The sequence below is a fragment of the Phyllostomus hastatus genome, unplaced genomic scaffold, assembly GCF_019186645.2.
Source record: "Phyllostomus hastatus isolate PE091 unplaced genomic scaffold, TTU_PhHast_1.1 phas_scaffold_182, whole genome shotgun sequence".
Classification (NCBI taxonomy): domain Eukaryota; kingdom Metazoa; phylum Chordata; class Mammalia; order Chiroptera; family Phyllostomidae; genus Phyllostomus; species Phyllostomus hastatus.
The window spans coordinates 15,041,421-15,063,835 of record NW_025334013.1 but is presented as its reverse complement, the minus strand read 5'-3'; the positions used below and the strand labels follow the sequence as shown (position 1 = coordinate 15,063,835).

General features: G+C 49.7%; 2 protein-coding genes across 5 annotated transcripts in view; both read right to left on the bottom strand.

Moving 5' to 3' along the window:
* Positions 1-4,128, bottom strand: part of RCAN3 (RCAN family member 3) — a 29,948-nt gene extending 25,820 nt beyond the window's left edge. For all 3 annotated transcript variants that reach the window (XM_045859516.1, XM_045859514.1, XM_045859515.1), the window contains exon 1: positions 3,789-4,128. The gene's annotated coding sequence lies outside the window, so the exon portion shown is untranslated. The remainder of the gene's footprint in view (positions 1-3,788) is intronic.
* An 8,009-nt stretch (positions 4,129-12,137) lies between these two features.
* NIPAL3 (NIPA like domain containing 3) overlaps positions 12,138-22,415 on the bottom strand; it is a 32,918-nt gene continuing 22,640 nt past the window's right edge. Inside the window, exons 10-12 of one of the 2 annotated variants that reach the window (XM_045858857.1) lie at positions 21,438-21,501; positions 19,593-19,687; positions 12,138-15,486 (exon numbers count right to left, since the gene is read on the bottom strand). In XM_045858857.1, coding sequence (XP_045714813.1) covers positions 15,287-15,486; positions 19,593-19,687; positions 21,438-21,501 — 359 coding nt within the window. In that variant the 3' untranslated portion in view covers positions 12,138-15,286. Of the gene's footprint in view, positions 15,487-19,592; positions 19,688-21,002; positions 21,157-21,437; positions 21,502-22,415 lie in introns of those variants that run through there. The other variant, XM_045858858.1, reaches the window with a different exon arrangement.

Genomic DNA, 22,415 nt, shown 5'->3' with positions numbered 1-22,415 from the left:
TCAAGCTTCTTCCTCCAACCCCTTAAAAAAAATCAGAGCACAGGAAACGATCCTTTACCTGACTTGAAAAAAAAATTCTTAGAATGTTACACCTTCGTTTCCTGTTTTCTACCTTTGTTTTTGGGCAACTTTTTTGGAGGGGATATAATTTCAAACAAAAATTTTAAGAACTGTACTGAGGAATTCCTATCTACTCTTTACCCAGAGTTACTTAGGGTTTTGCCCATTTTAAAAAGCAATCTCTCCCTGTTTTTTACACATATACTCCCCCCGAACCACTGAGAGTAAGATGGGTGTGCCCCCTTAATTCCCCAACACCGATCGTTTTCTGACACAAGCCGCCCTACAATGACCCAAAGCAGGAACTTCAACACTGATACGATTCTGTCATCCAGATCAGAGTCTACCTCCGAATCCTGTCCGTTATCCCAATAATGTCCTTTGTAGCTACTTTCTCTTCAACCTTTAAAGATTATTGTTGAATTATTTGCGTTTTGCCACAAGACAGTTCAATAATCTTTCCAGTTTGGGTACATTTTCTTCACTGACACATCACTGTACATTTGATACAGTTTAAAAGGATGGACTGATGGACCACCACGGGAGCTGCAAACAAGTGTGAACCGTCTGTACGTGTATGCATCAGACCTGGGTCAAGCTCCACGATGCTCTCCCAGATTTAAACTCCGGCTCCCCCAGTACTCCGTTACGTAAACTGCTTTGTTTCTCTTTTGGTTTCCTCAACTATAAGAAGGAGATGATAATGGCCCTCGGATATTGGAAGAATGAAATGAAAGAACCCATGCTAAGTGTTCAGAGTCACGCTTTGCACAGAGCCGGTGCTCAGCCATGATTCGCACACAGGCACCGTCGATGGCAGCGCACTGCTGGGTTGAAAGGGCCCAAGGAACATCAGAACCGTCGGCGGAACTGACATCAACACAATAAAATGAGCAAAATCCACACCCGAATGATCGTCTCCTTCCAAGCACCAAAATGGCCACAAAAGTAAAACGAACACTTTGCGTGTACCGTTTTAAGGAAACTGTGCAAGCACACACCTATCCACGAAACCAGCAACCACGGGCGGTAGCAATGCGGCTACTGTATGAAAACGTTTCAAGATTCAAAATCAGAGAACTAACTGATAAAGGCCTCGCCAAATTTTATGTTGTAATCCAGCGCGCACAGTATCATCCCAATGGCGGCTTCCTTGCTAAAGGCAAGCCATGAGATTTTTTGGGTGATAGCTTAACTCAACATTGTCAACCACTTCATGATTTTTGCACTATAAGTGCAGTTAGATTTTAATAGAGATATGATCAAAGTCAGCCACTGGACATGACAATCCCAGCGTGAGTGTAAACAAATCATCTTACAAGGTAACTCAGCTGGTACTTAAAAAGTGGCTTGGTTTTATTAGGCGAAGTAAAGAATTAAAAAGTATACACTGTTTCCATGCTGTTATTACTGGAGTTGTTGCTAACTCTGCCCCCACTCCAACTATGACAAAACTAAGCTGTCCCTCAGTTTACTAACCCAGGGGGCAGGGACCGGCTGGACACAAAGGGCTGCCGCCCCAGCTTCCGCAAGCCAAGTTCACCATCACCTGCAGCTCAACTGCAGCTGTGGCTGGCTTCCGGCAAATGGTTTCTTCATGGAAACATCAAATGAGTGGAAAAGTCCAAGTGGCGTGGCCATCTGCTCTGCTACAAGTCTTGTGACAAAAGTAATCCATCAAGCCAAAAATGTCAAGCACATGGATTTGACTTTGCATTTTTAAGTTCTGATCAGAAAAGCTAAATTCCTGCTCCTCCTCCCGGATTTTTATAAAAAATAATATTTGAAAATCATATGCTTCTCAACTTGGTGACCATTTCAAATACCTCAGACTAGATGCACTTACTATTTTTTGATGCGTCCAAAACGCTCCTGAACAACCCTGGAAGCACACAGGGACCCCACCTCCAGTTCTGCAGGGCCCGGCTGAACTGCCTTGGGAAAGTCACTTGGCTTTCCGTTTTCTGTTTGTTCTCTCACATGTAACATACAGGAAATATTCGCGGATGCTGTTGAACTACTAAACTCCTCTTCAAAACTTCTACATTATAAATTTAGATTAAGTTTCTTTTTTTTTTTTTTAAAAAAAAACCCTCAGGATGGTCCATGAATGGCCATCTACAAACCTCTACCTTCTACTCCCTCCTCATTCACCATTTATATTATAGGTAGAATTTTACTACATGTTAGTAGCTGTGGTAAAAAATAAAACTGGGGCAACTGTAAAGTGAAAGGGGAAAATTCGATTTTCTGGTATATTTCAATGACCTATGTCCTCTTTTGACAGGTAATCTAGAACTGGTCCTGCTGCAATGGCCGAGGTTCCGTGCCCCACCAGGAACAGTGGTATTTGTTAGCGCGCGAGAGGGAACAGAAACAAACACCACAAATGAACTGTCAAAACATATGAAAATAACAGACTTTAAAGAATAATTGCAATGGGTATATGAAAAGAACTGATACTACTTGTTCTGATGTATGCAGTTCACTTTCTCTCACTCTAACCCCTACATTGTAAGAGAAAAATGGAGACCCACTGTCTGAACTCCACCTTCTGTGGGGCTTTGGGGTCTAAACAACAAATGACATTGAAATTTAGAGCTTCCGTTATTTCACAGGCTTCAGCTTCATAGATTTCCAAACCACGCTATTTTTCATGTTTGGCTTCAGTCTTTCAACCAACAAATCCTCTAGCACCACGCAATATCTGTTCTCATCTGCAACCCTGAAGATCCACATGTTTAAAAGCTTTACAAACATTACAGTTCGATAGTGGGAAAAATCTTGTTTGCCCTAAAACCACTGAAATACCTTCCCAACCTAAGAAAGAAAAGGTTTGCCAACCCAGTAAAATATACAGCTGATGGCATGGCTAAAAAAGGGGCTGTTGTTTTTCAGGCCTTGCATTGTCTTCCTGCATCAGAAGTGCCCTTCTAGAATACCATCATAAAATCCCCACCCCGAAGTACAAACTCGCGGGATGCACCAACGTCTATATTCTCATTCTCAATATTGTTTTTATAATTTAATATAGAGCCAGAGCTAACGAAACAGCCTTAAGTCATATGTAATCACAGCCACAAATAAGTCAGTTGCTTCTTTTGCCAAATGCAGAGTTCTGTGAAAAGTCAGAATTAAATGTAGTGTGCTAGGCAATTTTCAGTAAGGGGGAGTGAATGTTTTTGGCTTCGCACTACACTGAAACATCCGTTTAAGTAATCCCGGTCTGTATCTGCAACTCGGATCTGAACTGCTCTCTACAGTGGACTCCTAATCCCTGAAGGAGATGATCAGATTTTGCACGGAAGCTGGAATGAAGCGACCTGAAAACAGCACGGTCGCTCCACCGGTCCAGGCGGCAGATGGAAGCAGACAGACAAGTTTCAAGAAGTTAGCGAAGAAGCAATGCGATGGTTATCCGAGGAGGAGTGAGAGGGAAAGAGGGGCTTCCAACTTCTGGCCTTCTCCGTTTTGCTGACTGCACCTTTCCTGCCTTCAGATTGGGCCTGGCAGCTTTGCAGAAAGTCTAACAATTGTTTGGGAGGAAATTATTGGTGGAGAGGAGACGACAATTTTCTTGTTTTTGTTTTTTCCAAGACACCACCCTAGAAGAATCAGAGGAGACGCTGGGCGCGACTGGGGCTGGACCACCACCTCCGCCAGTGCTGGTCGCATACCTGGCTCGGAAATGCCAGGGGCTCGCCCTACCCTGCGAAGGGGAGACTCACCTGAGCGCTTGGCTGCTGCAGGAAGACAGGCAGGAAGCCAAGGGAGAGGACCGGGCGCCACGAGAAGCCGGGCCTGGGGAGACACCCCGGATGGCAGTCTGGGCAGAGTCAGTGCAAGGAGCCTCACCGCCACGCCCTCGACGCCGGCCGGCGGGAGCGACAGCCTAGGCCAAGGAGCGAGCGGCGCCAGGGCCAAGCCAGGGGCTGGCGTCGCGCGCGTGCACCAGCCCGAGCGCTCCCGCCCTGTCTAGCCCCCTCCTCCAGCAAAGGGAGCGCGGCGCAGGCGCTCGAGGTCAGCGGCCCGAAGGGGTGCGCGGGTCCCAGTTGCCGGCAGGAAGCGGCCCCGCCCCTGGCGCGCGGCCGTGGGGGCGGGCGGGGTCTGGGCGCGCGCGCGCGCGCGCGCGTGCTCGCTGGGCCCGCAAAGCCGGATTTCGTGTTCCGGGCGGTGGGGTGTGCACGGTCATGCTGGGGCGGGGGCGTTAGGTCCTCACGACCACAGGACCTTTGGCGACCTTTTCGTTTTCCATCGTGACCAGAAATAGTTTATCTTTTTCCTGCGTAGCCCATGTGTCGGCCACAGGAATAGTGGGGATATATGAGCATTTACTGAGGGCCAGTTACTATGTACAATGCGCCGCGTGCTTTCCGAGCGTTACCTCATTTAACCTCACGGTAAGCAGCGAGCCGGATATTATGATCCTCATTTTATAGATTAGGAGGGTTTCTGTGTGCTTGATCGCCTGACGAGAGGCTGCTGGTAGGTAGCTGAGCTATAGGTAGCACTTGGATGTGCAGATCCTCGCCCTGGGCTCTTAACTATGGTGGGGTACTGCCGCCGCCCCTCCACCCGCTCCTCCACGGCTCTCCTCTTAGCCCTGTGTAAAGTATCAATAATGTTTACATTTTTAGTTTCCCGTTTACAAAACGGTTTCCATGCACAGTCTTGCTTGAGTCTCTCAGAAGACCTGGGAGATAGTGGAGCATAATTATGCTTATTTTACAAATAGAGCAAAGGCCTAAGCTGCTCAATGAGTTCAAAGTTACAGTGGTAGGAGTGGGGCTTTAGTTGGTAGATGTTGTTGTTGTTGTTGTTGTTGTTATTACAAGACAGCTGGACCAAGCTTGGGGGCAGGGGAGCCTCTGTCTCTTTCCTTAGTTTACAGAGAGAAAAACAGAAGCACAGTACCAGAAAGGCATTTGTCTGAAGTATGTGAAGTTGGAGGAAATCAGCTCTGATCACCCACCCATAACCCCCTCGGAGTCAAAGTGAAGCAAATTGAAGGTCAAAATCAAGGAGGCAGTGTTGTCAGGCACCGAGCGCCTGGGTCGTGGCTGAGGAAGAAGGGTTCACGTGTGTGGAATACATCCAGTCTCTGTTAGATTTAAACTAAGGACACAGAGCTGGATTATGGTCCCAATGGCTCTTTCACAGCTCACCCTGCACCATCAGAGCGTTATGGCCGAGGATCACCCGCTCCTGCTTCCTGCTCATTATTTCTGTTGTTTCTGTTGCTCGCAGCTTGGCTGCTGCCCCTGTCCCCCACCTTGGCCTAACCAAGTTCTTTTCTTTCATCTACATAACAAATATTTATTGAGAGCCACTTCTTTCATTGTCGCCCTAAGAAGCACAGAAATTTTTCTTCTCTAAATTCATCTAACACAGCAACTTCAGCCAAAAAAAAAAGTTTTTAGGTCAAATGAGTTTGGAAACTGCAGCGTTCTGCACCCCTTGTTGGGAATCCATAATGCACGTGAATGCAGCAATGGCTCTGAGAAGTCCCCAAATAGAAAGATTGGTTTAGCCCTAACTCAGTTTCCCTGAGGTATTAGGCCCTGTGCTGGGCCCTGGGCTTGAAAGGGTGAGGCCCACACAAATCTAGCCCTTCGAGGGCTCACAGCGAGGGGAGACAGGTAAGTAAATCACTAACTGTGATACGATTTTATACATGCACTCACAGGGGTATTTGCAAAGTGCTGACAAACGCAGAGGAAGAAGTGAGCAATTCTGCCTGGAAGATTAAGGGGAAGCTTTGCAGTTAAGAGGCTATTTGAGTAAGAGTTTTCTAGGTGGAGAATATGGGAAAGGGCATTCCATAGAAATAACAGCATATTTGGACATATAAGTACACCTTTGCATTGGTCTTTGGGTTATTAAGTATTATTTAAGAGTCTTTTTTTTTTTCTCACATGCAATATACCACTCAAACTAGGTTAAGCAGCAGTGGAATTCGCTGACTTATGTAACAGAAAAGTCACGGACTTCAGACATGGCTGGATCCAGGGGCATAAACTGTGCCATTGGGATGTAGTCTTTGTTCTTCATTTCCTAACTCTGTTTTCTTTGCATTTACTTTTCATTCTCTGGCCGCCTTTCCCAATGAGATGACAGAATGGCTGCTTACAACTTCCAGTCACAATCTTAGCAGCAGAAAGAGGGTTTCTTTTCCTCCATGTTGTCAACAAAAGTCCCAGGGCGGCTGCTTCTTGGTCTAACTTGGCTACTTGTACATCACGCAACCAGTCTCTTGATAAGGGGCGTGGAATATGCTCACAGCCCAGGCCTGGCTCACGTGCTTACCTCTGGAGCTGAGGTGAGGTCAGCAGCTCTCAGATCTCATGGACTGAGTCCTGGGGAGAGGTGGCTTCCTGTGCAAGGTATTTTCTGTTGCTCCCCTCAGGTCTGCTCTCCTCCACCGTTTTCCTTCCTGATTTGCACCTCACAATGCCAACCTGCACGGATGTCTCCAACAGGTTGCAGTTGAATTTATCCGATAGAAGACGTGGGGAGGATATCAGAAGGGTGGAGGAGGGTGGAGTAAGGGTAGTATTGTATTTCACAGGCCCCTTCCCTTCTAGGTCACTGCAGGTAGGCCACATCCACCTACCGAGGCTTCTGTCAAGTGACTCTTCATCCAGGTCTCTCTCCTGGTTTCGGTAGAGTCTCCTTTCTCTTGGCCTAGACGCGGTAATGGCTCCTCTCTGTCGGAAGCTCAGAGTGCATTACCGTCATTCTTTCTCATTTCCCTCAACCCTGTCCTCATGTTTGTAAGTAACCTTTTCCAAGTTCCCCTCAGGTTAACTTTGTGCTGGAACCCTGAAGGTTACATGCATCGAAAGCAATTCAAGTTTCTCTTAGCAAAAGAAAGGGAAGTGATCAGGAACCGGCAACAGCAGTGAGACAGCGATCCTGGTTCGGTGGAGCTATTGTAATAATGCAAACCAGAGATGATAGCGGGTTGGGCAAGGGTCGCAGGGGAGGAAGTGGTGATAAATAGTATGATTCTGGCTATATTAGAAGGGCAAGTTTAACAAAATTTACCGGTGAATCATATGTAAGTTATGAGCATTAGAGAGGAGTTGAGGATGGAAGTGGTTGGAAAACATAGACCTGGAGTCTACGCGTGAACTGAGCCCTGGTGTAGTGATTTGGGAGGGAGGCTTGGTGACTAGTTGAAATCATGAGGTCAGAAGAGATGACACAGGGAGAGCGCAGAATCGAACCCAAAAAGAGCAAAGGGAAGAATCCGAAACAGCATCAGCCTTACATGGTGGGCAGAGGAAGAGTTTCCATCTTGCATCTGTCAACTAGGTTACGAGAACCTCAAGAACAAGAATGGAATCTTCCCCATCTTTCCTCTTTGCCATTGTGTCCGGCAAGGGCACAGTGTGTAATAAATGCAGGTTATGAATGAACTTTACACAGTTTCACATTTCCAACCCCCCCCCCCCCCCTTCCCTTTCCTCCTCACCATTGTGAGGTTTGAGTTTCAGGCAGAGAGAAAAAAAGAGAAATCGATCCCTTGTGGCTCGATCCACTTGAAAGCCGTGCCAAGGTTGATAAGTGTTGTGCTGTCCTGGAAAACTCAAGTCGAACCTGTCAGATGATGCTGTAGATCTGGAGTAGCCCCTCTCTTGCCTTTCGGGAGAATTTCCAGACGGGCGATTTCATTTCAGATTCTGTCGTTCTTATTGGAGTAGATTTAAAAGCCAGTACTCTTAAGATGTCTGTGTTACGTGCACATGAGGTTTGTGCTAGGGAAGTAGCAGAAGCGCTAAAAGACCTCCGCCTCACACTCACGCGCTGTTGGTGGAATGTAAACGGAGATGACTGTTTTGGGACGCCGTGTGCCACTTTATCGAGCTGAATGTACACCTACCCTATGACCCAGAAATTCTACTCCTAGATATATACTCGAGGGAAATTTAAGTAAATGTCCACCAAAGACAAAAAAAAGGTTTGTACAAAGAATGCTCTTTATTCATAATATCCCCGAACTGGACATATACCTCAAGTACCCGTCAAAAGAAGAATGGATAAACAAAATAGGGTGTGTTCAAACAACGCAACGCTACACGACCTGGAAGGGGCTGCTCTTTAAAGCATGCCGTCCTTGAATCTGTTAGGAGGAGGTATTCTTTCCTGGTTAATCTGAGCTGCAGATGGGCCGAGGAGAGTAAGAGCCACACGGCCGGAATCAGAAAGGAAGATGGGGTGCAGAGAGAACCACGGAGAAAATGGGACATTAAAAATGGGCAGTCCAGGGATTCGAATTGTTTTGATTTTTCTTAACTATCAGTCCAGGCTAAGTCAGGCGACAGGAGTCACACTGGTGATTTGACCAGGAAGAAGTTAATATAAAGAATTGCTATCTAGAGACACGGAGAGTTATTAACTGGTAACTGAACAGGCGAAAAAGAACTCCGAGGGATTATGGAAGAGCAGTTGCAGAAAGCAGCTACGATTCCCAGGAGGAAAGGAACTGAGGGAACAGCTGCAATTATTAAAAGTTAAAAGATAAGACGGTATCCAGCCATAAAAATGAATGAATTTGGATGAAATGTGAAAACATTATGCAAGGTGAAAGAAGCCAGACACCCAAGTCCATGCATCATGTGATTCCATTCACACGGAAATCCGAAATGCGAACTCTGTCGAGAGGAAAAGTAGGTTAGGGGTTGCCAGAGGCTGGGAGAGGAGGCAGGATGGGGAGTCTGAGGAGGTGATAGTGAAAGGTGCAGGGTTTCTTTTTTTTAAAGTTGTGGTAAAATATACATACAAGTTAGCATTTTTAACCGTCTTTAAGTGTACAATTTAGTAGCATTAAGTGCACTTGCACTGATGTGCAGCCTTAGCCTCCAGCCATCTCGAGAACGTTTTTCATCTTGCCAAATGGAGACGCTCCCCAATACACAAAAACTCCCTGCCCCCACCCTGCCCCACCCCCAGCCTCCTGGCAACTGCCATTCTACTTCCTGTCTCTGACTCTGCCGACTTGAAGCGCCTCCTGTAAATAGAAACATTCAGTGTTCGTCCTCTCGCGTCTTGCTTTCCCACTCAGCATAATGTCCTCAAGGTTCACCACGTGGCAGCACACGTCAGCATTCCCGTCCTTTTAGGGCTGAAGAACGTTCTGCAGAGCGCGCTGCGCTTGTCCTCTCTCCGTTCCTCTGTCCGCGGGCGGAGCCGCGTCCAGCCGTTGGCTGGTGGGAATAGTGCTGCTGTGAACACGGGTGTGGAAATACCTTTTGAGTCCCTACTTTCAATGTTTTGAGAGACCCCCTATCTTCTGTAGCGGCTGCATTGTTTTATTACATTCCTACTAGCAGTACACCAGGATTCCAGCTTCCCCTCGTCCTCAGGGACATTCATTGTTGGGGTTTCCTTTCGAAGTGATGAAATGTTCTCAAATCGATGGATGGTGATGGCCGCACATATCCGTGAACGTACTAAAAACACTGACATGTACACTGTGAGTGAATTGTATAGCATGTGAATTAGGTCAATAAAGCTGTTTTTTAAAAAAGGGAGAGAGGTAAGAGGAGCTGGGGCCCAGATCTCTGGGGGGGGCGGTGCTGACGTTGGATGGGGTGCCGATGTTGGAGGGGGTGCCATGAGGCTGACTGTGCAGGAGTCGGGAAGCACTGTCCCCCTCGACTCAGCGGCTGCTATCCCAGAGTGAAGAAGCATGGCTGGGGTGGCAGGCAAGGAACCGGAAACAGACAGGAAGGAGCCTTCTGCAGCCTTGCAGTCCCTCTCTCAGGCTCCCAGGGGGGAGCCGCTGGCCGAGTTCCAGCCGCAGCATCCCAAAGCCACCTCCTGGAAGGAGAGAGAAGAGCCTGATGCCTGGCTCACTCAGCTCAGGTTGCTATGGCAAAATACCATAAGTGGGTGGCTTATCAACAACAGAAATTTATTTTTCAGTCCTGGAGGCCAGAAGTCGGAGCTCACGGAACCTGCAGGACCGGGTTCTGGTGAGTGCCTGCTGCTTGGTTTACTGCTGTCTTCTCTGAGTCGTCACAGGGCGGGGAGCCAGCTAGCTCCTGGCCTGTCCCCGAGGACGGCACTAATCCCACTCATGGAGGCTCCACCCTCATGACCTCATTACCTCCCAAAGGTCCCATCTCCTAATACCATTACAAAGGGGTTAGGGTTTTGACAGGAGTTATGGAGGCGGAGGACATAAACCTTTAGTCCTTGGCACTTGCATACCTTGGCGACTGGAAGACTTTGTCCTTCAGTTTGACTAAAACTGGCTTTGTCATCTCAGAGACTGTGTCTGCAAGGGGGTCTTCAAAAAGATACTCACAAATCTGGACATAAGTGAAACTTGTGAAAATCCACTCACAAGTAAACGAGATACAAGTCTTTGGAATAGTAACCCTCCTCTCTCCCTAAGGTGACCACAGTGGAGCCTCAAGACCCAGGGAAAATGCAGGAGGCTAAAATCTAGGCACTCAGCTCTTGACTTCAGCCCCGTGCCTCTGTGCCTCTCACGCAGCTCCCTAGCTTGAAGAGGACTTGCCCATGGCTAACGTTATTGAGACTTTACTGTGTATGTGCCCGCCATCGTCCTATATTCAATCCTTACAACAACCTACGAGGGCGGCAGTATTCTCCCAATCTTACGTAGGAGGAAACTGAGGCGTGGAGGGGTCAAGCACTTCCCCAAGGTTGCGGAGAGGTCACACTCCTGAGTCTGCAGCTGAGACGTACTGTGTCCCGTGACCTGCCCTGTGCTTTCTGTTAGTGTTGGACAGGTGCAGGGTCTGCTTCAGCCAGGTAGCAGCATCAGCAAAGATCAGGATGACCCTTGAAACCCACCTAAGTGCTCAAACCAGAGGTCATGGTGCATGGCTGTGCCTCATGTGGCCACTTGCGAGGGCTACCAGCATTCACCTTGACATTGGCAGTTGTCTGGAGGGCTAGACTGGCATCGTCTCATATAGTATAGGGGGTGCTTGGTGAAGGCCTTAATAAGAATTCTGAAGCTGGAAAGATCTACCACTTGAAGTATTTTCTGATTCTAGTTGCCTCAGGGAGGGCCACCGAGTTGGGATTCTTTGAGGAAGCATATGTAAGTCAAGTTCTTGAGGAAAGACTTGCTCCTTCTGGGCCCAGGGTCAGTCAGGCCTGGACTTGCATGTGCTTAGAGAAACCTGGTGAAGGAGAAAGGGGATGAGTTGCTGGCCCCATGGTGAGGAGACCTACCTGGGGCTCCAGGTAGTGAGAGCCCTGCGGTTGTTTTTGCCGATGGGCTGGCTCACAAGATCATTTCCAGGGGCCACCAAGGGCCCGATCCAGGCTTTGGAGGGGGACCCCCATGGGCAGGGCTGTTTCCTCTCTAGGACCAGAGGGTGGGAGGTGGGTATGTCACTAGGAGGTCACCAGCAGGGGGCAGCTGACCTCACTGAGTGCTGGTCTCAAAGGGGCTGCTAGAGCAGAGGTCGTGGCAGATGAGAGAATCAGAATATGAAGCCCCAGAGAAGTTGCAGGGCACCCAGGGCACCATAAACCCTCCCTGAGGATCTCTCAAAGCAGCAGGTGTGGGTCAGGGAGAGAACGTCACCCTGAAGGGGGTTAATTTCCCGCTCTCAGGCACTTGTGCTACAATCATCTGGGTATAAAGAGGAAAAACATCGTTAGCCAAAGTCATGGCCTGGCAAGGCCTGTGAGGATGGGTTAAAACTGAAATGCAAAATAGATAAACACATTGATCTAAGTGGGTCTTAGACCATGTTGTTGGCTTTAGTGAATGGACTCAGAGCTCTGATGCGTCTGGCTCTGTGATTTCAGAAGTACCCAAGGAGCTTCGGCCCTTTCTGATTTTAACAGTCTTCAGTTTTTAAAATGGTAGCAGCAGACTGGAAATGTCCAGAGTAGAGTCTGTTTTCTTTCTTTCTTCGCATCACCATGACTGATCTCAGTCAGAATGGATGCGGGCCGTGGCTGCCATATCGGGCAGCACAGACACAGAGCATTTCTGTCATCACAGGTGGTTCCATGGGCCTGCACTGCCCTAGAGAACCCTAGAAAGTGGTTAGCCAAATATAAGACTCACACTCAACAGGTATCACGTGGGTTGTTTTAAAATTAAATACCACTTCATAATTTTATTTGCACCTAGCACGCACATTTTTTTTTTGAAAAATAAGACATGCCAATAAGACAATAAGTCAAGAAGTTAACAAAATATAAGCATCCACATAGAATGTGTTCGAAGGTGACTTCATTTACACGGCTTCTCAAAGAAACACACAATAAATTCTTTTTGCTTATCAGCCAGTGTTGGACTAGATTTAGAATTCACAAGGCTGCAGGGTGGAGGCTCCCCAGCACTGCCGTGACGGACACCTTGTATCCACACACCACATCAAGCCGGCTGGTTCCCATCAGAAAAGTAAAGGGATGTCAGTCCCCGCTCCCCTACCCAGCATCCAACGCCCCCACATGACCTGAAGCTTAATGGGATGGTGTCACCAGACCCGGAGCTTCATGGGAGGGGTCAGAAGTGGGGGCGCTGAGCTCTCGTCAAAACCCGCAGGAACCCATCTGCGAAGAGCTGGTTCTGATCTCTGATCAGGGAATCCAGAATCCCGGCCTCTAAACAAGTGGGTCAGAAGGGTACAGAGAGGAAGACCACAGAACAATGGAAAAATTTAAACCCAAGTTTAACTTCGTGGCTGCGAGGAGATAGATGAGAGGCGTGATATTTAACGTTGCTTGGAACATTCAAAAGGGCTGGGGAATGTCGGAGCCATGAGAGGACATAAGGATTCAGGGATGTGAGTGGAAAGTTGATGTCATCGTCCCCCGAACAGCAATGAAACGGTTTTATTTCTTCTTTTGTGTTCTGTCCTGCAGGACTGCTGCTTGACCTTGAAAAGGGCATTTATTGTCCCTTCAGACCCTTCTCCCACATTGCATAAGGCCTCCTTTCCCATCAGTGTTGACCCTGCTGTTTCCTTCCTCACGAACCATCAATGACTCCCGTGCCTTCTAGGGTCATTTTAAACTCACCAGACATTCAAGGCCCTCTGAGATGTGGCTTCCTATGCTTCTTTTTCCGGGCTCATCTCCCACCCCCTCCCTGGCTCGCCCTTCCTGTGATTTCCCTCTGTGCCTTTGCAAATGCTGGCTCCTCCACCTGGGGGTGGGGGGTGTAGGGGTGACCATGCCACCTTCTATGCTTTGTCCAAACTTTGCTGGGTTTGCCGCTCATCAATGAATGGGACCAAAAGCACCTCCATTTTGGATCACTCGTTCTGAGCTCAGGGCCTGACCTTTAGCAGGGCCTCCGAAACTCATTTTCTGTGGTCCACTATTGCACTTGGCCTGGCCTGCTGGTTTCGCTGCCGGTTCCCTTCCTGGGTATTTGTGTCTCCCCCAGTTGCTGGCCTGGAGGGCAGGAACCATTCTTACTTTTTGCTCTCACCATCCAGATGCTTAACAAACAGTGAACGAATGCCTCATAAATACTGTTGCATGGAGCTGATACCTATCCTCAAGGGAACAAGGCCCTTCATCGCCTACTGCTCTCCTAGGCATGTAAGACCCAGCGCAGAAGTGGCTGAGATGCAATACCGAAGTGGTTACCACAGGCAACAGTCAGTTTCTGAAGTCAAGGTACTAAATCAGTATTAAGCACAATCCATAAAGGTTAATGAGCTATCAACACTGGTCTTTTAACACTGTTATCTTGCCCGGTGGTTAAAGGCGGCCGAGGGAAGCAGTAAGTATAGCTCTAAGTGGTAATCAATGAACGGAGACACGCCTCTGGTCCTTTGGGGACTGCATGACCTGCCGGATGAACCCCAGGAAGGAGACAAGGAATGGTAACTCCAACCTTCCAGTAGGAGTGCGTCGGCCCTGGGCATTTTAAAGCAGATCATCCCAAACATCAGGCTTTCAAGGTGTGTGATCCTTGGGTTACCTGCATCAGAACCACCTGTGCTGTTAGTTAAGCATGCAGACTCTTGGACCCTACCCCAGTCCCACTGGGAGTATCTGTGGTTGGGGTGTAGGATTCTGCATTTTAAGGAAACTCCCTAGGGGATCCTGAGGCTCATGAAGGTTTGCAAACCTTTACCCGCCATTCTCGAAAACTCACAGTCGGTCTAGGGGAAGAGGGTTTACAGCCAGAAAGAAGGCTGTAGCTCCACTTCAGAGATCGCGTGCATCTCCCAGACATATATCCCCATGGGGATGGGGACCCAAACCGTCTCTGCCGACTCCAGAGAAATTAAGCAGTAACTCCAGCTTGGTTCGCTGACCTACAGGCGAGGTGAGGAGGCTGGAGGGAGGTGAGCAACGCCGTTTCTGAAACGAGCTCCCTCAACCTTCCCAGAGGGCACTGGTGTGCAGGAAGATCCATGTAAAACAGCCAGAACTCCCAGCTATTCTTTTTAAGTGATGTGATCCCATTCTGCAGGATGGAAAGGGATTCTTCCTCCCTTGCGGGCTGAAGTGTCATCTCTCTGCCCCTGTCCTATTCTCGTTCTTCTCTGAACTTCCCAGTTCCTTTGGGGGCAGGGAGGGAAAGCAAGCAAACAGTTCACAGAACCAAAACGAAATTACTTTTCAGAGCAGATCCACGATAAACACATCAAGCACATTTTCACTGGGGAGGGCAGACGCCGGGAAGGCAGAAGTGCATTTCCTACCGGCGAATGACAGGATGTCCTGCCCACGGCTGGCCCACTGGGCCGTGCGAAGGCGACACAAATGTTATCACAAATACGGAAGCACGAGTGAGCGGGCAGAGGGCAGGCCTGTGCTCGAGGTGGGGAAAGATTAGATAGATTTAGAGGTCTGCAGCCTTTCCCTGGACTTGGAGAGGAAGCACAGGCTCCCTGCCTCGCTTTAGCTCTGGAGCACGTGGCAGCCTTTGGTCCGAGACTGGGGAAGCGCAGTCACCGACCTCGAGGACCATGAAGGCTTCCCAAGTCCGGCTTGGCTCACCAGGCAGCAGCTGAACACCACACCACCCACCTGGAATCCTGCTTCCGTCCTCCCCCCTCCCCCCCAACCTTTGAAATTTCCAAGACCAAGGTAACATCCTCTGCCAGAGACAAAGCCTCCTCAAGATCCCCATCCGCACAGTTCCCGGTTTACAAAGATTAGACTCGAAAGGCAAGTTTTAGAACTGGGAGCCAGACCACCGACAGCACGGCGTGAGCAGCTGTAAGTGGAGGGGAGGTAGGTCCCCTTCGAGGCAGGCTCACTCCTTCTTGGTGTGCTCCAGGACTCGGTAGGGAACGCCGGAGGCGCCCCTGGAGCCGTGTTCTTCTTGCATGACGGGCAGGGTGGCGGGAGCATAGATCTCGGAGATGTTGTCGTTGTTTTCCAGCGCCCCGTAGGAGAAAGAAGCTTTGAGGTCGGGCTGGACGGCCATCCCCTTGTCATGCATGTTCTGCAGACCTGAAATGAAAGCCATTGCCCCCGAATCATTATGCGGCGAGCAGGCGAGGGAGGCTACACCTCTCTCTGTCCCGCCACAGACTAATTACAGGGCTCAAGAGCTAATCATGTGCATTGTCCATTTCCTGAATGCTTTAGATTGAAGAAAGAACACCCATAAATATACACTGGAAACATTATGGTTGCTAAGCAAGAAGGGACGCATCTTCAGGAAATATGCACATAGACCAGCCCTCTATCGCGAGGAGCCACGGGTTGACCTAGAACTTGACAGCGGGAGTGCCTGTCTGGGCCACCAGGGGCATCGGGGGTGGGGGGACCAACACTGTGCTTTGAACATGGTAGATGCCATCACTTTTCTGAGTTAAATCAGGATCCAGACAATGTCATCATATTGTTGACAGAAGAGGGGAACTTCTGTGCTATGGACACGTCACGGTGACAGATGCATCTCAAAGCTCAGAGGGAGAGCCTGACTGTAACATCGACACCCCCGAGCCATCCACAGGGTGAGGTGTCATTTCAAGTATTACTCTGGGCGCAATGATGTTGGATTCCCACTTACATTTGAGGGCAAAGACTTCCGTCGCTGATCCCTTTAACCTTACTCTGCAGCGCCCCTAGTCGGGTGGGGGCCTGATGCTTTCCGAGGCCAAGTCTGACCCTGTGGGGAATCAAGACCCTTGGAACCCACCTGCCCCCGGGCTGCATCATGAGAAACTCAATGTGGAGTGTTTTCTGTGAGAGCAGGATGATGGCAAACACAGAAAAACAGAGGACATCGGGCTGCTTAACGTGCCTCAGGCGCCGGGCTGAGTGCTCCAAGGAGTAATAACAGTGACAGAAACAATGACAATAGATAATGTGTGCTGAATGTTCACTTGGTGGCAGATGCAGTCACAAAATTTGATTTCATTCTATCCTTACAGCTACCAATGAGGAAGATGAGGCAGCTGGAGGTCAGGAAGGGATTATTACATGGCGGTGCCAGGGTGCATACTCGGGTGGTTTAAACTCTGAAATCCACACTTGTACTTATGTTTAGAGAGAAGGGAAGGGATAAAGAGAGGGAGAGAAACATCGATGTGTATGGTTGCCTCTTCCACGCCCCCAACCGGGGGGCGGGGGGACCTGGCCCACAACCCAGGCACGTGCCCCGACTGGGAATCAGACTAGCGACCCTTTGGTTCACAGGCCGGCACTCCATCCACTGAGCCATGCCAGACGGGGCTGAAGCCCACACTCTTGACTGGAATGCTGTGTGACCACCCTGTACACCTGCACTTAATCTCCAAAAATGCTATGACAGAGATATGCTACTATCCTCATTTGCTGAACAAGAAAACAGATTCAGAGAGGTGAAGTAACTTGCCCAAGGTCACACAGCAATGAGAGACAGAGCTGGGATCCGGCGCCGAGGCCTGTGGTCTTACTCACTCTGCAAACGGGCTGGGCAGGCCTGGTTTGTGGGAGACGCTTTGCTACCTACCACATTGCACAAGCCTGAGCTGACGGTCATCTGAAGGATGCAGTTTAAGTGGCTGTGGTTTGAATCTGGGGAAGACGAGGAGAGGCCTGCTCCTTAGGGAAGAGAGTTGCCTTACTAGGTGTAGCTGAGCTTTTGGATTTTGCCAACGTTCTCCAGCCACAAATCACCAGGAGCCCACCTATCGTCTGACAATCCTGGCTTCACCGGCTCCCTGCAGGGAGGGAGACGGACGCCATGGGGAACCGTGGGCTGCTTCAGCAAGAAGGTAGTAGGGAGGACTTACTACTTGGGTTTGTGTTAGGTGATTTTGGGCAGGGTTTAAGGAAGCAGGGATGATTCTATAATTGAAGCTCTTAATAATTCTTATCTAGAAGGAGAGAAGACCAGATTGAGGCTGATGCTGCGATTGGTTAAGAGCAGCGGTCACTCATGTTAGGGGGACGGTTGGTCCTCTCTGTGGCTGGACAATGTTCACGTGTGGTCTGTGTTCAGACGTGGTTCGGGAGCGGTCCCTGTGTGTGTCTTGATCCTTCGCCGTCACAGAGCGGCCTTGCCCGATGTGCTGAGGCTGTGTGTGTGCAGCTGGGGGACGGCAAGGCCCAGCTCCTACCCACCAGGCCCTGCTTTCCTCTTTCTCCTTCTTGAGAAGTCTTCCAGGTGCTAGGATTACGTCCAGCCCCTCCAAATTCTGACAGGGGGTGAGTTTGGGGGCTTCAAATGCCTCTTGGACAGCAGGCACTGGTCTGTTGTAAAGAGACCGGTCTAGGGAGGCCACGAGCAAGGCCCCGACGCTGGTCAGGGAAACCAAGTGGCTAGGAAAGCCACTCTGTGTGTGGACTTGTGCGCTCCAAGTTCTACCTGGCCTCAGGCCACACCAGTGTCTGAAATGTTCTAAAGCAAAAGGGCAGTGAAACCAAATTTAACCAGGCATCTTCCATGTCCCAGGCACTGTGCAAGGGGCCTATCACGTGTCGCGCCGCCATCCCGAAAGGAGGCCCGAGGTTGCAGAGCGGGCGGGGGCAGAGCTGGGGTTGGACTCCAGGCCGCCTGGACTCGAAGCCCACGCTCTTCACGGCACGGGACACGTCTGCCCAGGAGCGTGTGACAGGCCACAGCAACAGGGCAGAGTCTCCCTCCTTCGACACCTGCTTCCCACGGGTCACAAGGTACAAGGAGGAAGCATGGGCCACATCCACAAACAGGCTATACAGCGTCGGTCTTTGGGACGACCTTGGGTCGCCTTCTGCGTCCTACCAGGAAATCCGTCTGTATATGTGCATATACAAACACTTCCACAGATGTACACACGTACACAGTTCATCAACACACGGACACACGGACACATACACATACTTGCACACACACGGAGTTGACACCTCACCTATCTGGAACTCAGCTATCCAGCGCCCTCATCTATCCGGAACACAGCCGAGAACAAGGAAGTAAGCAAAAAAGGCATCTGAGCTGCCAGGTTAGACGTTTACAAAGTCCATGCACTAAAGCCCATGCACTTCACTCCTAGGAGAAACCTGAAGGCCCCATCTCAGAGCGTATTTAATTTAATTTTATGCACAATTCGAACAAGTGGGGTCCATGGACAAGACGGACACGGAGTCGCTCTGCTGGTAACAGCAGGAGTGGCAGGCCGGTAGCGGCAAGAAGGACAGACCACGGCTTAACAGCAAGGGAGGAAGAAATGAAATGGAAAGTAGATACACAAACCCTGGGGGCATTTGCGGCAGGGGCACCTCAGTCGGCCCTGAGGACACACCTACGCCGCAGCGTTCCGGACACAGCAGCACTCTGTGCCACCACGGTGACTATACTTGGCTCATCAGACCGTCTTAATGAAGCGCGGGAAAGAGTTCTATCAAATCTATCGAAAATAACAAGTGTGAGTTAAATGGTGAAAGCTAGTGGTCCCTGGCAACTCAAAAAATTTAGGTCAGCAGACCTGGAGGGGGCTGGCCCAGCGCCCTAACTTTTCTGATCTGGATGCCATTGGGCTGGGCGGGTCCTCCCCGGTCCTCCACTGGCCACCCCGCCCCCATTTCGGTGGGCGTGGGCTTCGGCCTCGGCTTCCCTGACTGCACATTCCTGTTCCTGTTCGGCCTTAAGGGCATTCGAGCTTGTGCCTCTCAGCATGAACTCTTCTTAGGTCCTAGGAAATTCAGCTTTCCAGAACAATCCACTCCTTTGTGGTGCAAGGAGTGAGGTTATAGTATTTGAATTTCCTTCATCCTACTTTCCTTCCCCTCTCTGATCAATCCATTCCAGCGAGATAAACGGGTTTTTCCTTTTGCAGGTGTGAAGCCTGGTGCTTCAGATCGTAATTAGTGATATCCACTGGGAATCAGGATGGTCTTTAAAAGATCCCCAAATAGACACGGGAACTGACAAGATGTGCTCAGAACCGACTGAGGCTTCTCAGCCGTTACCTCCTTTTTGGCACGCTGAGATGAAAAAAATAAAGAACAGAGAGACAGTCACACCAAAACGGCACAGCACGCCCTCCCCGTACCACGCCCGGCGGCCGGCTGTCTCTTTTCAAAGGGGAAGCAGCAGTCATCCTACAGTGACGAGCCGGCCAGCTGGAGACGGGAGGTTTTAACATTACCTGGCATGGCGTCCATGGAAATATAGGGCTCAAATGGAACGGCCTTCTTCCTGTTCCGCGTGATTAAGAAGACGCCGAAGAATGCGATGAGGCACCTGAGGGACAGAGAGATAAGGGCGGCAGAGAAGTCAGGCCATGGTGAGGGTGGGAGGGCGCTTCCAGACCCAGGGAATGGAAAAAAGGTGGGAAGGAGGCGGCAGCTGCGGAGGGGGGTGCTGGCTGCCCAGCGGGAAGCAGACGTGAGATGAATGATAACATCCCCACTCCGCACAAGACTTCATCAGAATGAATTAGACTCTCCCAGGTAGAACTCTGAGCGGTTCTTCACTCCTCGTTAGCCTGCATCTCAGAGCCCTGACTTGGAAAAGGTTTGTTTTAACAAGCAGTTCTTTAGGGCCCACGCTTACTCAATGCAGGAGCGGAGAGAGTGAAAACGCAAATCCCCGCACTCCCCCACCGCACTCCCCGGGGAGGCATATGTTTCTCCAAAGTCTTTTTTGTTTTTTTTTTTCCATTTCTCTAGAGCTTCAACAAGCGCACTTCCTAAAAACTGAGGTGTAATATTCGTGCAGTAAAATGAGCAAACCCTAATTACAGTGTCATGAGTTTTACCTGTGTACACACACATGTGATCGCTGCCAGGTCAACGGAGAAGACACTGCCATCCCCTCCACTCCCGACAGTGTCTGTGGGCCCCGTCCCAATTCATGCCACCGTCCCCCAGAGGAAGCCCCCGTTGTGACTGTTCTCGCCACGGACTCAAGGTGCCAGGTTCTGAGCTTCTCCGAAGCTACCTCGCCGCGTGGATGGGTCTTTCATGGCTAGTTCCTTTCACCCAGCAATTGGTTTTAAGACTCATCTACTTTATTGTGCGTTTTAGTTCATTCGTTTTAATTGTTGTGGGGAATCCATGGTCTGAACAGACCACAATTTGTTTTTCACTCTCCTGTTGGTAGACAATTTGGGTTGTACCCCATTTGGGCACGTTATGAATAAAGCTACTATAAATATCCATGTATAGGTCATTTGGTCAATATAGGTACTCATTTCTCTTGGGAATATATCTATCTAGAGGTGGAATTGTGGGATCTTAGAATAGACTACACATAAACAGAAAGAGTAACTTTTTCCACCTAATGTATCCATGCCAACAGACTGGCCTCAATTTTTCAAAAAATTGCTACTTTAGGCAATTGGTGCAATAGGCACCATGCTACTTTATTGTATAAATATATTATAATTTAACCTGTTCCTACTGCTGGGCATTTAAGTGGCTTCCAATTATTTGCTTACACAATTAATTTGAAAATTAATTAAGTAGCCTCATACGTGTGTTTTTGTGTCCCATTTCAATTATTCCCCCGAGATAAATGATTAGAAATGAAATGCTACCTCAAAAGTATGCTCATTTACAATTTTTATTGATATGGCCAAACTGTCCTCTTCCACATTAAAGAACTTCTCACGGTCTCCTCATCCTCTTGCCAACATGGAATATTATCAGTCCTATTAGTTTTTGTAAAACGAAGGCACCTCATGGAGCTTCAACATGCATTTCTTTGATCTGAGGTCAAAGAGCGAGGCCTTTCATGTATTAAAGTAGGATTTTTAGAAAAAAACGAGGAGATTAAAGACCGAAAGGGAGGAAAGGGGAAGGAAACAAAGCCCGCGGGAGAGTAAAGCTGTCCCCTCTGGGGACAAAGCTCCAGCCCCCCTACCTCCCCTGGCTCTCAAGTGCTGCCTGCGGGGGCTGAGGCAGGGACCGGGAGAGGGGCCGCCCACACGGGGGCGCAGTGCACGCGAGGGCGGGGCCGGGGCGGGGGGGGGGGGGCGCGGCGGACTCACCCCAGCGCAAACATGCAGATGTGCAGCGCGTCCTCGCCGAGGAAGTCCAGGTAGAACACCGCTCCTGCAGCGAACGAGGGGAGAGAGCTGTTTTCGGGCCGACCGCCTGCCCTCGTGCCCCTGTGTCTGGGGCCCAGCTGAGCTCTCTTCCCCGCAGGGAATCAAAGCAATCAACATCTACTACGACTGCACTTAGCGAAGTACCAGGAGAAGGGAATAAAAGCCATTTAAGGGAAGAGATTGTCTTCTCTCTCCCACGCCTAGGCCCCTCTTATCTTCATCTATTTTTAACTTTTTATTTCGAGATAATACTCCGCTCGCAAAAATGGTGCGCTCTCTCTGGGGCCTGCCCGCAACCTCCCTCTCAGGGGCATGCATCTTCTTCACTTTTCTCTCTCAAACTCTGAGCACAGGTGGTGACCACAAGGACCTCGGGCTGAATCCCCCCTCCACCTTGTTTCTACCCGGCGGCAGTGCCGAGCTCTCCCTTAACTGTTCAGGAGTAGTTACGTTGACGCAGTCCTGAAATTACATTCGCCCCTTTGAAGGCAACCGCGAGGCTGATAGAGCCCCCGGTGAAAATGAGTTTGAAAAGGGCCCCACGAGACTTGCAAACGAGGGGAGCCACGGGCAGCAGCAGCCTGTCCCTGACTAGCCCCTGAACTGTCCCAGTGGCCCCTTTCCTCTGACTTTGCAGGGAGCCGGCAGCAGCCCCGCCCCCGCTCACTTCTTTCCTGCAACATTTCTAGGGAGCCCAAGCAGCCCGTAGCTTTGAAGATTTTAGTCATTGCGGCCACGTAAAAACAAACAAACTCTGACGTGCTTGTAGCCTCTAAAGCCCCCTCAGAAAGAAAATTTAAAACAATTAGGGGTGGGGGTAGAAGAAAAGGGCAGTGTCAAAATAATAGTGATCACAGACTGAGCCCCTATTGTGTTGCAGATGCTTCAGGTACTGATGATCTCTGGGATTTCTGTGGG